We start from the raw sequence: 15,328 nt of genomic DNA on the forward strand, positions 1-15,328 counted from the left end.
CACCTCAAGATTGTGCAGCTAGCTAAATGTGGGGCCTAGACCTGTATGCCTTACAGACGATGTAAATAACGTAAATTGCTAATTTACATTGTCTTCCAAGATGCGGGCCACCTAGAGAAATGGAGCCTGCCCCTCCGTTAGGGCCACTAGCCTGAGTGGAATCATGTCACACAGGCAGCAAGAAACAAAGAAGCCTCCTGAGGAAGGAACGCAACGGCACGTGACACTGGCAAGTTGCTCAGCAGTCCTTCACTGAACACTGATTTATTGTGACCCGGGTGTTGAGTGCTGGATGCTGAAGTACAAACAGTGGGGAGACTGCACACGCAAACAGTTGAGTATCAACCCGCCAGCCATGTGGTGAGGCAGGGGGAGGCTCCTGAAGGACGAGGACTAGGTCAATGGTACGAAGAGATCGTACGAAGTCAATGGTACAGGAGATCGGGAAAATGATGGTGTCAGGAAGGACACAGGTTAAAGATCTACACATACACTTTGGTGTGAGTAGGACTCAGAGGGCCCCAACGTGTCCTGCCTAGGACTTGGTCTCCACTCAGACAGGAGAGGAAGGTTGACTGCAGGTTTTAAGGAGAGAGGTACTAGTCATATTTGCATTTTGTAAAGTCCTCTGGTGTCAAAGCTCGAAGTGAATGGAAAGGAGGGGTTCTGGGAGTTCTCTTGTTTTGTCTATGCATGAACACAAAATCAGACACAATATCAGAACGTGCATGTTTAACATCAATTGAGGGCACATGAGCTGTTTGGGGGAAACTGTGTTTTCATTAGTGTTCAATTGTCCTTCATATAAACCTTTACTCCTCTACCTAGAAGTACAATAGTTCATACTTAAGCCCAGCAAACTTGGTGAACACAGTTGTTTGCCGAGAAGTAAGAAAAACTGGCAGTGTGTTCTGGGTGGTTGCTTCTCTCTGAATTACACATGGTATAATTTTGCATCTTACAAGCTTCCCAATAGTCTTTTCACAATTCCCTTCCAAAATCAAGAGGTATGTTTTTGTTCTTATCTATGCTATTTTACGACCCTACATTTCTAGGAATGGCTTCTGAAATGAGCATGACTAGGCTTTAGCGTACGTAGGACAGAGACGCGGGCGAATCCACATCCGTCTCGTGGGGGTTAACGGATGGTTATACCTGTCAAAAGTATATTGATTGCCAGCTGGGAACTACTTTTGGAAATAGACGAATTTCCAGAGACCAGGGAGTCGAGCACTTTAAGTATGTCCAATGTATTAGGTTTCTCCGTGGGGAAATGCTCTTTTGGAGAATTTGACTCCCGAGGGCTTCCAACTGCATGGGCTATGAATCTTTTGGGAAAGATACCCGGCTGTCAAAGCGAAGTGCGCAGAGGCGTTCGTGTGGCTACTGGGATGCGAGGAAGGGGGCCAGGTGCCGGTCTGCCTGTAGGTATGAGGGAGGAGGTTGGGGTGTGCTAGGCTGCGGTTCTGGAGGGGGACATTTGGTGCGTTGATGAGGAGGGTAGATCAAGGCTGCGGGGGCCTCTTACCTTTGCGGGCCTTGTCTCCCGGGATGTTCTGGGCCCTCAGTCGCTGGTCTAGGACGTAAAGCATCTCTCCGCCTAAGTTCAAGAAGAGCAGCGGCAGAGTCCGCACCGACATGGTGCTTGAGGCCCGCAGGGCAGGTGAATGAAGAGCCCCAGGGTTTCGGAATTTAGCTGCCTGGAGGCCCCTCCGCGTCCATAGCCCGGTTGCTGGGGCAACGCCGCGGAACAGAAAGGCGAACCAATCATATGGTGGATTGATAGGAGGTGCTCCGAAGAACAGCGCTTATTGGGTTAGGTGACAAAGACCGCTCCAGGGGATTGGTCCGAACGGAGGTGCTCTACGTTGGCCTCCGGGGAGCGCTGGTTTTGAGTTTTCCAGTCTAGCTTCCTAGTCGCCGGGAGCCTTCCAGCCAGCTGCAGGAATCCGTTGCGGCACAGCCAGGGACAACTTTTTGCACCGGCGAACAAGGAAAGTCAGCCCCAGAGTCTTCGGAGCCGCTCGCCCTGTCTAGAGTCCCGGTCCACATTGCCTGCTGTGCTGCCCCGGGCAGATTTGTGAGCCACCTCCCAGGGACGCTCAGAGGAACCAGTGAGGTCACGGCAAGCGCCATAAAGGCACTCTGAATTATATATCATTTATCTCCTTTCTAAACTCTCCTGGAAGCGATATCATGCCGGATTTACTACTCAGTGTGGCAACCCGGCCCGGCCCTCCTAGCGGCTTAAGTAGGACCCGCACGTTTCTTCACCTTCGGCTGGTCCTTTTCAGATGATTCTTGTAGATTTCAGTGTTTCTGCTAAGCATCTCTCTCTCCAGCCTCAGCAATCTTGAGACTTGAGCTTTGGAATCCACATCCACCTCCCTAGGTCCTATTAATAATCAGCCACTTATTTATTTTCCTTGCAGAATCTTCACATTTCTTAATTCCCCTTTCTGTATTCCCACGTTCCTTTGTATCACTGCTCTGATGCAGTAGGACTAAATTTCAAAAGGCACTACTTAAAAAACAGCACATTCCTTTAGTCCCATCCATCCCGCTTCTGGCATCCTCCTCACCACACCTTCTAGCTTTCTTTCTTTCTTTTTTAAAGATTTATTTATTTATTTAATGTATGTGAGTACACTGTAGCTGTCTTCAGACACACCAGAAGAGGGCATCAAACCCCATTACAGATGGTTGAGCCATCTTGTGGTTGCTGGGATTTGAACTCAGGTCCTCTGGAAGAGCAGTCAGTGCTCTAACCACTGAACCATCTCTCCAGACCCTTTCCTCCTTTTAAGAGCCAAACTTTTAAAAACTGTCTAGTACAACTTGAGCTTTTTCTTTTGGTTTTTGAAACAGAGTTTCTCTGTGTAGTCCTGGAACTCGCTGTGTAGACCAGGTTGGCCACAAACTCAACGATCACCTGCCTCTGGCTCTGGGATTTTTGGGATCCTGGTACAACTTGAGCTTCTTAACACCTCAACCCCACCTGTAATAAACATCTTTACCCTCTGGGTGGGTGGGGGGGCTTATGCATTTTGTTACCTGCCTAGCTCCCTTAAGTACCTAAAGTTTTGGCAAAACAGACCCCCTTTCTCTTTTCCCTCTGGGTAGTGTCAGATTGTATATATGGTCTTTAGAATCAAGACAGCTAGAAGCAAGGTGTGGCAGCACATGCCTTTGAGCCCAGCACTTTGTAAGCAGAATCCAGCCTGGTCTACATAGCAGGTAGGACAGCCAAGACACGGACCCTGTCTTAAAAAAACAAAAACCCCAAACCAGGGAGAGCTAGGTTTGAACCCTAATCAGCTTGCAAAGTTGGACATGTTGTCCGCTGGTCTGTGTGCCAGAGGCTATTCAAAGAGATCAGAGGCCAGGCTAGGTGGGAGGGCTCAAGCGAAGAGGAAAAGGCACAAGCAGGGAGGAAAAAGTGTCTCTGCCACTTCTGCTACTGCCACTGCCCCAGCAGCCGCTGTTGCTGCAAGGTGCTGCACTGGATGTGCTGAGCAGAGCTAGGCTGAGTAAACTGAGGGTGGGGCTAGCCAGGCAGCACGAGGGTTCTCTTCCCAGGCAGTGTATTATGGCTCTTGTGACAGATGCTCTCGGATGACAGAGTAGCTCGCACCTTTACTCCTTCTGGCTAGGATCCTCTATACAGTTTGGGGGCGGATTGGGTCTGACAGCAGGTGCTTCCTGTTGGCTTAGTCTGAGATGTTCGGAATGCCTCATCTGCATGTGGAGGGCTCAATCTGAGATGTTCGGAATGCCTCATCTGCATGTGGAGGGCTTGGGGCACTGCCCCTACATGACACGGGGCCTGGTACCAGAAGCAGAAGCTCCTACAGTTCCTTCAGGGTCCCTGGGGCTTCAAGCCTTAGCTCGACCACACCAGGCTTCCTCTCACTGCCCCACAGCTGTCTGTTTTCCCAGTCTGTTTTCAATAGAAAGACAGTTAGGCTGGGCAGTGGTGGCAGAAGTCTTTAATCTCAGCACTTGGAAGGCAGAGGCGGGTGGATTTTTGAGTTCCAGACCAGTCTGGTCTACAGAGTTCCAGGACAGCCAGAGCTATACAGATGAACACTGTCTGGAACTCCCTTACCCTCCCCTCCCCCCCAAAAAAGAGAAAGACAGACAGCTTGAGGAATGGATTAAGGTGTCATGCAATACTAAAGTGCCCAAGGCAGCATTTAAAACAGTGCCTTTCCTGCAGGCCTGATCCACCCCTGTGGCTTTTTCTCCTTACTCCCTAGTCCCCTGAAAGGCTGGCACCTGGACCTGTAGCACAGGACCTCCAAGTCCAGTTGAGGCCCATTTCATTAGGACCTTCCTCAGTGTTCTTGGAGGCGATAACCAAACCGTTCAACTTCACTTTTGAGTCTTCCTGCCCACTCACCTCCTCCTCCATCTCAGGGGGGTCCTCAGAAATGATTTTCCCATCCTGACATGGTTCATTTTTCTTTTTATATTCCTTTCCTCGGCAATTAAACTTTTAGAGAAAGGGTACCATATAGTCTAGACCAGCCTCAAACTAGTCATGCAAACAAAGATGGCCTTGAAATGACATTCCTGTCTGTAACTTGCTGGGGCCAGTCATTCAAACACAAAAGCTCAGTATCCATGGCAGTCACACACCAGGCCTCAGTTACCCTAACAACTCCCAGACTGCTCTGTTCAGGTCTCAGCCCTCATCTTCCAAAGGCTCTTTGGTAGCACGTTAACATGGCTTTCTCTTTGTGGCGTCTCCCTTTTCAGAATGAGGCCCAGAGTTCTTCCTTCAGTATGATGAACTGATCCCCGCCCCCCAAGATAGGGTTTCTCTGTGTAGCCCTTGGCTGTCTGGAATTTACTCTGTAGACCAGGCTGGCCTTGAATTCAAGAGATCTACCAGCATCTGAGTACTGGGATTCAAAGTGTGCACCACCACTGCGTGGAAAACTGAATGTTTCTGTGCCCGAGTCCCATTCATAGACTGAAGCCCTAACACCAAAATTACAGTATTTGAGTCCCACTGTCCCTGAATGTATGCCTTTAGATTTCTTTCCCTTTTAACTTGCAGTTCCTTATGCCTAGATGCTGTTTCTCTCTGCCAGTGAACTCCTCCTCACCCTTTAGGGCCGCCCAGTAGACAGCTCCTATGGCTGCCAGCATTACCTCTCGGAAACATACCCCGTATTGTTTCTGTGACTGCGTCCTCTGGGCAGATGACAGGGACTCTGCCTCTGAAATCCCTGGGCCAAATGAAAAATAAACTCTTCTTTCTCAGGCTAAAAAGAAGGCCATCTTCTGCCATTCTTCAAGGGAATAGACTTTATTAGTTTTCTTTGGTCTTCTCTGGTAGGGCATTTGAAGGGTTCTCTGGCACCCTCTCTCTTTTTTCTTTTTTGGCAGCAGCTGCAGCAGCTTTTAAAGCCATTCTTTGCTTCTTCAGCTTTTGTACCTCTTGGAAAACCTGGTGGTTGAAAGGATAGAAAAAGACTGTAATTGTATGCAAAGCTCGGATTTGGAGCAACTCTGCGAGAACTACATGGACACCTCATCTTTTCTGCATGTGCCGGTGACCTGAGCCAGTTCTAGGCCTTGGTCAGACACAGACCACTTCTCTCTTCTACTCTTGCACCTCAGTCCAGGGAGGCTGACCGAAGCGACCAACCATATCAATTCATACCCGAATGCACAGAGCCTTCTTGGCCAGGAAGCGGCGGTGAACCCTTTGGAAATGCAGAGGGGGTAAGGTGTACTCCATCCCCAGCTCCTTGCATGTCTTTTCGAAGACGTCATAGTTGGTCTGACGGAGGAGTCTGAGAAACTTTTTCCTCTGGTCGATGCTCATCAGCAGATGGCGTTTGTGGACTTTGTCCTATAGAAGAAGCTACATTCTATTATTTGTCGTTTTGAGACAAGGACTCACTTTGTGAGGCCAGGCTGACCTCAAATATACATACATACATACATACATACATACATATATATATTTACTTATTTATTAAATGTATGTGAGTACACTGACGCTGTCTTCAGCCACACCAGAAGAGGGCATCGAATCCCATTACAGATGGTTGTGAGCCACCATGTGGTTGCTGGGAATTGAACTCAGGACCTCTGGAAGAGCAGTCAGTGCTCTTAACCGCTGAGCCATCTCTCCAGCCCCATACTTACTCTTAATTTCAGTATTTTGTAATTATTAACTTGCTTCCCATTAATGATATGTGGCCATTTCATCATTTCATTGAAATGTCCCTACAATCTTATGCAAACATTACTACAGTTCTGCAGGAGATAATGTCATTGTTCCCAGTTTACAGACAGGAAAATAAAGTTTAGAGAACATATTTGCCTGCCATAGGTCTTTAGACTGCTGACCCTGAGAACAAGCCTTGAATCTGCGTCTACTGACTGCTGACTGCAAATCAGTCTCCCCAGTACCATGCGTCCGCTCAGTCTCCAGCACTTAGGAGAATGTCGGCCTGAGTAGGAAGAAAGAGCCTTGTCCTCTGTTCCAGGCCCTGCTCCGTGAGGGGCTCTGCAGTGGAGCTGGCATTCTACATCTCAAATGAGCAAAACTAACTTCCAAAGAGCATGTTCAACCAGCTCCTGGGAATGCTAAGGGCTAGATCAGTCTGTGTTCACAACTGCATACTCGTACTTATAAAAACAAAACAGGGCTGGAGAGATGGCTTAGCGGTTAAGAGCACTGACTGCTCTTCCAGAGGTCATGAGTTCAATTCCCAGCAACCACATGGTAGGTCACAGCCATCTGTAATGAGATCTGGTGCCCTCTTCTGGCCTGCAGTCACATATGCAGGCAGAATGCTGTACATAAAATAAATAAATAAATCTTAAAAAAAAAGAAAAGACACTGATGTTTATTAAAAAAAAATAAATAAAAACAAAGCGAAACAAAAAACAACAAGAACCCTAGAAGTAGCTGGGTATGATAGCACATGCCCTATAATTTAGATCTCAGGCGGCTGAAGTGAAAGGATGGAGAGTTCAGAATCAGCCTGTGCAGCACGGGGACCAAAACACCAGTGAGCTCCTATTTCTAGCAGCTCTGTGCTGCCTGGCTGAGCAGTGACACAGTGGTTAGGAATATGGGCCCCTTGGCAAGACTGCCTTATTTTATGTGTCAGGCATCACTCCCTAGCAGTGTCCCTTGAGGAATAATGTCACTCCATGGCGAGAGTGCGCCTCTGAAAGATTATAAAGAAACAGTTCTAAAGGTTATAAGAGACACCAACACTGCGAAGAGTCTAGAGATGCTAGGCTTAATTCTTGTAATCCTTACAGTCCTGTGGCAGGACTCTACAGATGTTGAGAACATGTGCTCACACACCAGGCCTAAAGTCACCGTGACTTTAAGTAGAGGTGACAGAGCTATTATCCATGCATTTAAAAACTATTTACCAAGCACCCACTGTGTGTCAGGCAGTGAGCATGCTCTACAGTTTACTAAGCACTCACTATGTGTTAGGCAGTGAGCATGCTCTACAGTTTGTTTTCTTGACCACTGATGGCACCCAGCAGAGTCTGCAAGGCTCCTTTTGTTCCTCTAGAGGCAAGAGGGGAGTGTTTTCCTATAGGGTTGAGGGTAGCCTCTCTGGTGTCAGTCACTAGCTTCACCAAGCCCCACCTCCTTGCTATTGTGGTTTAGCTCTGAGTCAAGCCTGGGGTTTACCTTTCGATGTTTCTGCATGTGTTCTTCATAATTGCGGATCTTGACAGTCAAGGCAACAACTGAAACCACAAACCACAGAGGATGAGAGTGGGGCATAGAGGAAGGGAGGGCCCAGGTCCACCTCGTGTTTTAAGAACCAGAGGAATAACAATCAGCTGTGCTTCCGTATAGCTCTAAATCCCAAAGCACTCTGAACTGCAAGACCTCAAAACACTGTGGCTCATCTTTCTACTAGAAAAGCAAGGGGTTGGGGATTTAGCTCAGTGGTAGAGCACTTGCCTAGCAACCGCAAGGCCCTGGGTTTGGTCCCCAGCTCCGAAAAAAAGAAAAGAAAAAGCAAGCTCAAGAAAAGGAAACACTTCATTCCATAGAGGTCATTATCTATCATAGTAAGTAGCACTGTGTGTGTGTTGGGGTGATGGTGGAGAAGGTGGTTGACATAGTCTCATTATGGGGCCCCGTTTGACCTAAAACTTGCTATGTAGCCCACACTTTGATCAGCTTGCCTTTCTTCCTGTACCTAGAATTATGGGTGTGAACCCCTGGGCCTGGCTGGTAAACAGCACTCTCAATGGCAAAACTGCCGTCCTAGTTTTTGGCCTTGTGATATAATGTTTTCATCTGCAAAGCTGATGCCTGAGAACCATGCACTTCAGTTACAAAAATAATGGAGACACTGGCAGAGAGATCTCTGTGTGGTATTGACATAGCAAGTTTTCAGGCCAGCGGGGGCTACATAGTGAAACAGTGTCTAAAACAGTGGTTCTCAACCCTGTGGGTCAAAACCCTTTCGGAGGTCACATATCATAATTACATTGTAATTCATAACAGTAGCAAAATTACAGTTATGAAGTAGCAACGAAATAATTTTATGGTTGGGGGTTACTACAATATGAAGACTATATTAAAGGGTCACAGAATTAGGAAGGTTGAAAACCACTGGTCTCAAAGGAAACAAACACCCTAAAAACAGTAACAAAACCAAAAAAAATAAATAAAACCCTCAAATGTTTTAACTAAGCTTATGAGTTTGTGTTGAGCTGGGCTGCACTCATAGCTACCCTGGGGCAGCCTGCAGGCCTCAGGTTGAAGACACTTGCAAGAGCATCAAATTCAGGAACTCTACCATGCCACACGGTCAATGATTCACTACTGTACTAGAGGTCCCAGCAATCGTTGAGCTAAAACACTAAAACTTTCAAGAAAACGCAGAAGGTGGCTCAGTGGGTACAGGTACAAATCTGACACCTGAGTTCAATCCTAGGAATCTATGGTGGAAGGATGGAAGGAAGGACAGATAGAAGGATGGAAGGTGGACATCTAAAAATGTCCTGTCTGGCACACATGCACATGCGCTTACACATCATATCCTTCCACATACAGTAATAATAATAATAATAATAATAATAATAATAATATAATAAAGTTAACTGTTAAAATGTTACTCTTTTTCTCTCTGTGTTTCCATTATTAAGGTTACAGAATTTAAACTTCTCACTTAGAGGACTGGAGAGATGGCACAGGGTTAAGATGCTCTTCAGGGGGCTGGGGATTTGGCTCAGTGGTAGAGCGCTTGCCTAGGAAGCGCAAGGTCCTGGGTTCAATCCCCAGCCCTAAAAAAAAAAAAAAAAAAGATGCTCTTCAGGAGGACCCAAGTTCCATTCCCAGCAGATGGTGGCTCACGACTGTGTGTAACTCCAGTTCACGGGGTCTGAAGCCCTTTTCTGACTTCCGCTGGCACTAGGCATGGTGCACAGACATACACATTAACGAAGTTTTTAAAGAGGGATGGAGGCTCAAAGACAGAGGAGGTAATTCCAGCTGTAATGCAGGCTGATGGCAGCGGGGAAGAAACCCTGCAGACACTGCGTAGGCCACCAAGTCACTGCCCTGCTACCCCCTGGTTCCATGCAAGAAGTAGGTTGTCACTCATATCTAGTGAGGGCTCCTGCTAACTCCAGCCAGAACCAAAACAGGAACCTGGAAATGTTCCACGCTCTCGGGCATGACAGCTCTCCACAGATGTGAGTCTCCCTGTTAGCCTCATTTTTGTTTCCAAGGAGTATATACACTGTTGAGCTTCTCAGTCTCACCACAAAGTAGGAAACAGAACTTCAGCCCTGTCCCCAGCTAGCTCCATCTTCAGACTCTGCTCTGGAAGCAGCGACTCCAGAGAAGACAGATGCCCTGTTTGCCTTCACACAGAACAATGGGCAGAACTCAGCTGTCCACTCTAGCATCACTGGACTTGGGATCCAGACTCCCAGCATGCCTCTCCCCTTCCCAAGCCACATCGAGAGCCTAGGCTAGGAACCAGCTAGCAGACTCCCATGCACCCCCACTACCAAGAGCCCCTGGACCAACTTCGAGCCTCCAAGGTTCTGTAATCCTCAGGGTTTTCTGCAATCTTGTTCATCAATTGTTCTCGCTTGATTTTTAACTTCTCTTTCTGTTGGAGACAGAAATTGGGGAGAAATATGAATAGGGAAAGTCCTCTAAAGACCAAACTTCCTGAGTAGGAAAGTCTAAGCCCAGAAAAATTGGGGCCAGAGTTTACTGTAGCCTTGGCCAACCACATGGCTATCTGTAGCCTCGTGAGCCCAAGGCTAGAGCTGAAGTTAAGAAAACTAGTTTGCTGGCTGAATGTTTAAGATGTACTTGTTCATTCATGTACACATCTGTGTGGTTTGAATGAGAACAGCTCCTATAAGTTCTTATATTTGAATACTGGATCATCAGGGAGTGACACTACTTGAGAGGGTTAGAAGGCGTGGCCTTGTTGGAGGAAGTGTAGCACTAGGGTGGGCTTTGACCTTTCAATAGCCCAAGGCAGCCCCAGTGTCTCTCCTTGCCCATGGATCATATGGAGTTCTCAGCTACTGCTCCACTGTGTGCCTGCACCACGATGATACTGGACTAAAGTAATGGAATTGCAAGGAAGCCTCCCATTAAATGCTTTCTTTCATTAGGGTTGCCTTAGTCATGGTGCCTCTTCACAGAGACAACAACAAAAAAGACTAAGACATCTTTACTGAGCATCAGCTGTTTATCAGACGTCAGAAGCAAAATGGAGAAGCAAAACCCTCTTGTTGGGGCTTGGTTTGCATAGAGAATGACTGCGGGATAAATGTTCTGACTGGGAAAGCCTGGGACGGAGGAATGGAGTTCCCAGAGAGAAGACTTAGGGCGACACAGGTATACACTCACCCTGCTGGCCATTTCCAAAGACAAGATTCTTTTCACAACATCATCAACCCTGCAAAAAACCAGAGCAATGAGACAAGATGGGAAGGGGAAGAAATGTTTTTTTCTATGAGAGTTTATGTGTAGAGATTATATTCATGGGCACACAGGTGCCTGTGGAGGCCAGGAGAGGGTGGACAACCCCTGGAGCTCTGGGTTAAGGTGATTTTGAGCTGTCCGGTATGGGAACAAAACTGGCATCCTCTGGATGAGCAGCAACACTAACTACTGAGCCACCTAGCCTGTCCATGCGGTTTTCACAGTAGTTTGAAGGGGAAGAATGGCAGACTGAGACCTCATAAAGGGCGTGGTGCTGCTGCTGGAGAGAGGGCTCAATAGTTAAGAGCACTGTTTTGCTAAAGTGGCTTGTAACTCCAGTTCCAGGAGACCCAATGACCTCTTCAGCCCACTGTAAGCACCGGGTACTCATGTGGTGCACAAACATACACATAAATAAATCTAAAAATTTTAGACTTGAGACAAAAACCAGAGAATGAAGAGCGAGGATGGTCAGATGTATAAAGGTGCTTTGTGTGTAAGTCTGCCCAGGGGAACCATAAAGCTATAAAGGAGAACTGACGTTACAAAGTTGTCCTCTGATTTCCACACATCGGCTTCATGGGACCCCGCCCAGTCATGCACACATACACAGTAATAAATACAAATTAAAGAAAAGGTAGGGACTGGGAAAATGGCTCAGTGGTTATAAGCACTCGTTCTTGCAGAGGGCCAGAGTTTGGTTCTCAGCACCCACACAGTTGTCTTACAACCTCCTGCGATTCCAACTCCAGGGACTCCAGTGCCTTATTTTGGGAGCACTCACGCCTATGGGCACTCACGCCTATGGGCACATAATGATACACACGTGCACATAAATAAAAATAAATTGTTAAGAACATTTAAATTGCAAGAACAAATGACAGTTACTTCTACAAGAAATGCAGCTCTGGTCTGTTGGGCTGAAGACAGCCAGACAACTGAGGCTATTGGCTTGAATGTTCTGGTCTCATCTCAGGGAAAGTAAAGGAAGGATTTCCACCTCATACAGACACAGGCAGACTGCATAGTAAAGAAGGTTGGAGCCAGTCCAGCTTTCACTGTACAGAGGCTAAGCAGAAGGACTTGGCTTTGGTGTCTCCCAGCTCCGGATTCTAGTCCTAGCTCTGTGTAAGACAGAACATTTATACAAATAGGACACAATCTCTTCTTTTACAGGGCTTTTGTGAAGTCAAGAGAGGAGAGATTTCTACCAAGACCAGTGGAGCATGTTAGTTCTTTAGCATCTATGGTTGTGAGGTCTTCACTAGGAGTACCAGAAACAAAAGGGGAGCTGAGCTCTATGAGCACCAAGTACCCTAGCTGACCACCTGTGCCCATCACACCTGTGGCCCTCACCAATGCTCACCACATCCAGGGATCCACCTAATCGAGCTTCAAATACAACAGGCCGAGTCTTTAAGTCACCTCTTTTCTACTCCCTGTCCATCCTCCCAGGAACTCTTATACCTACAGCTAGGTTTCTTTCCACTTACTTCTCCATGTTGGGGATGATGTTCTTGTATTCTTTGATGAACGTGGAAGAGGCTGGTTCATCATCTTGCTTGGCTTGGACTGTCAAATACAGGGATGGAAAACACTCAGTGTTAACTCCCATTCTCCCAGGCTCCACTCTTCCTACTCACTTTCCAAATCTGTGGGAAGTACCTAGGGTCTCAACAAGGCAATGGACACATCGAAGCTCAGTTTCTCTTCCGCAAACCTTGTGGGCACCTGCTCCTATATTGCATGCTACAAACAGGGGGCCTTTCCCAAGATATGCACTGTGCCTGCAACACAAACCCACTTGGCTCTACAGTTATCAGATTCCTCACTGGGATAAGCTCTCCTGTGGACAGGAGTGAGCTTGGCTTCATTTGAACTCAGTGCCCTATCCTGGTCCACAGTCTAGCCTAGAATAAGCACTTAACAAAGCTTACTGGTTGACCACATGAATGAAATAAAGAGTTTGAGGGAATGCGGCTAGCTTTAAGGGAATGTCAGGAGCCAGTACAGATCACTAAAAGTGCAGCTATTGTGTGTGCATTCCTACTGTGTCACTTGGAAGTGAGGTTGAAGCCTGGAGTCCAAACCTAGTCCAGCGCCACCAAGATGATCTATCCTCTCGACTCTGTTTAGCCAGACTCTGTTTTGCCACTGTGCAAAGGACACTAGTAGCAATAAAGACTATTATATCACAGTTTATTGTGCACAGGGTTAAGGGTGCTTTTCATACGCTGCCATGATTGACTCCTAATAACTGTTCCAATGGATCCTTTGACACTCATTTCAGCGCTGGTTCACAAAAAGCAGCTTGCCTCAAATAATATTTGCTTGTTAGAGGGCCCTAAGGCATACTAACTTAGGATGAGAACTACATCCTTCATCTCAGAATAGCAGATAAAAAGTGTTACATTCCTAGAACACAATGCTTCCTAGTGTTGCCAGCCACTTACTCACTCACTGGGTCCAGCCAAGCTGGACTGGGTTGGACCCCAGGCTTCGATCTCACTTCTAAAGGACACTGTAGAAACGCCCACACCAAAGCTGAGCTTTTGGTGATCTGTGATGTCAAATGAATGAGTGCTTTACTCCTACCTTCTCGTGCACCCCATAAACATACGCTTTATATAACGTGAATGTAGGGTGTCTTTTGGCCCACTCCTTTGCGCACCACTTCTGTCCCCTTGTTCACCCCAAGCCCTCCAGGCAGTCTTTTACCTCAAGTATCAACCTCGTACCTGGTTTCTGGACGGCGTATGCACGCGCGGCATACAGGAGACCTATGCAGAACAGAAATAGCTGAGACTCATTTCCTTACACAGCCCCGCATAACCCTTATACCACGGACTGCGTGCACCTGCGCCTTATTTCCCTATCTCCCGTTTCGTCACTCCTTTCCTAGCCATCACCCTTTCTTTCCCATCCTGTCACTGCCTTTCTCCGGTCTCCCGGTGCCTGGATCCTCCATCTTCGCCCAGCTCCCATGGGACCCAGCTCGGTGGCTCACTAGGAGTCTGTAGGCCGCAGCGTGCGGAGGGCAGACTGGCGCTGCTTCTGCCCCTCAGCGCAGGGACTGGGGCCTGTGTCACCGCCTGGACACGAACGGAGCTCAGCGCGCGCCACGCGGCCCGCAGCATGGTGACTTCTGACTCGGCGGGCCGGCGCCGCCACTGTCCGCTCCGCGGTGGCTCTAGGTTACACGGGCGCAGCCATGATGGTTCAGGCTCGACCAATCGAGGTGAGAGCTCGACAAGAGCAGCCGAGGGCTGAGCGAATGGATTGGCTCCGGAGTGTTGAGAAGCTGGGGTGGAGTCCAGGGATTTGGCCTGGTGTGAGGCCTGTTTCTATGCTTGCAGTCCTGGAGCACTGTGTGAACTCTAAAATGTCACCCATTGACCTTGCATCCGGCCTTAATCACTTCCTAAAATTTCTTGTGTTCTTGACCTGGTCTGTGGTTCCCAGCCCATTGGTCAAGACACACAGGGGTTGGTGGTGGGGTAGGGATGGGTGGTGGTGGTGGTGGTGTGGTTGTTGAACGACCCTTTCATAGGGGTCGCACATCAGATATCTTGCATATCAGATATTCACATAATTCATAATAGCAAAATTGCAGTTATCAACTAGCAACAAAAATAGTTTTATTAGGGGTCTCCACAACATGAAGAACTGTATTAAAGTATCTCTGCATTAAGAAGGTTGAGAAGGTCCTAGTTATTTTAGGGCTTCTGTGGGACTGGCCATACCCTCTTTAGAGGCTAATATTCTTTCTTGGCTCTCCTCCAGGTCCAGGGCCCTGTAAGAACCCCCAGGTTCCAGCCTTCTTTTGTCGGCTTTGTATCCCAGTGACTAAGGATGAAGATTTTGGAAGGGTGCTGAGCCATTACTATGAGACCCTGTGGGCAAAGTCTACCTTTCTGGGCTGTAGTGTATTCAAAACATCAAATGAGAATGGTAGTAGTGTCTTTTACATTGTTCAGCCTATAGACCGAGGCAGCTGTATACAAAACACGTGTTTAAATAGTCAGGAGTCAGTACTTAGCTGTGATAAGAGTGAAATGAGGGATGTAAGGACAAATATAAAGAAAAAGTGTGTGTGTGTGTGTGTGTGTGTGTGTGTGTGTGTGTGTGTGTGTGTAAAAGTATCAAGGAAAGAACATATTGTCCCAAGCCTGAGGCCAGGGCCAGAGGAAAGTAGACATGGAGATAGGCAAGGCTTTTCTGAAAAGATCTCCAATAGCACAGGGAATAATCCTGACAAATGCGGTTGCATGGAGTTAAAGTGACGTTGGGCAACCAGAGATGTAGTTTGGTTAGCAGAGTCCCTGCCTAGAGTGCACAGCCCTGGGTTGGATTCCCAGTGGT

General features: G+C 47.6%; 2 protein-coding genes across 3 annotated transcripts in view; both read right to left on the reverse strand.

The window, feature by feature from the left end:
- The window catches only part of Oscp1 (organic solute carrier partner 1), a 35,874-nt gene extending 34,110 nt beyond the window's left edge, over positions 1 to 1,764 (reverse strand). For both annotated transcript variants that reach the window (XM_032898185.1, XM_032898176.1), the window contains exon 1: positions 1,529 to 1,764. In XM_032898185.1, the coding sequence (XP_032754076.1) occupies positions 1,529 to 1,640 (112 nt within the window). In that variant the 5' untranslated portion in view covers positions 1,641 to 1,764. The remainder of the gene's footprint in view (positions 1 to 1,528) is intronic.
- A 2,209-nt stretch (positions 1,765 to 3,973) lies between these two features.
- Mrps15 (mitochondrial ribosomal protein S15) lies at positions 3,974 to 14,198 on the reverse strand. Its single transcript, XM_032898197.1, has 8 exons — positions 13,974 to 14,198; positions 13,705 to 13,746; positions 12,460 to 12,538; positions 10,892 to 10,940; positions 10,049 to 10,133; positions 7,685 to 7,743; positions 5,675 to 5,866; positions 3,974 to 5,458 (listed from the first exon to the last, which is right to left on the reverse strand). Exons 1-8 carry the CDS (start codon positions 14,101 to 14,103, stop codon positions 5,321 to 5,323), a joined length of 774 nt encoding a protein of 257 aa, XP_032754088.1. The 5' UTR covers positions 14,104 to 14,198; the 3' UTR covers positions 3,974 to 5,320.
- Between the last annotated feature and the right edge of the window lie 1,130 nt (positions 14,199 to 15,328).

The sequence above is a fragment of the Rattus rattus genome, chromosome 1, assembly GCF_011064425.1.
Source record: "Rattus rattus isolate New Zealand chromosome 1, Rrattus_CSIRO_v1, whole genome shotgun sequence".
NCBI classification, from domain to species: Eukaryota; Metazoa; Chordata; class Mammalia; order Rodentia; family Muridae; genus Rattus; species Rattus rattus.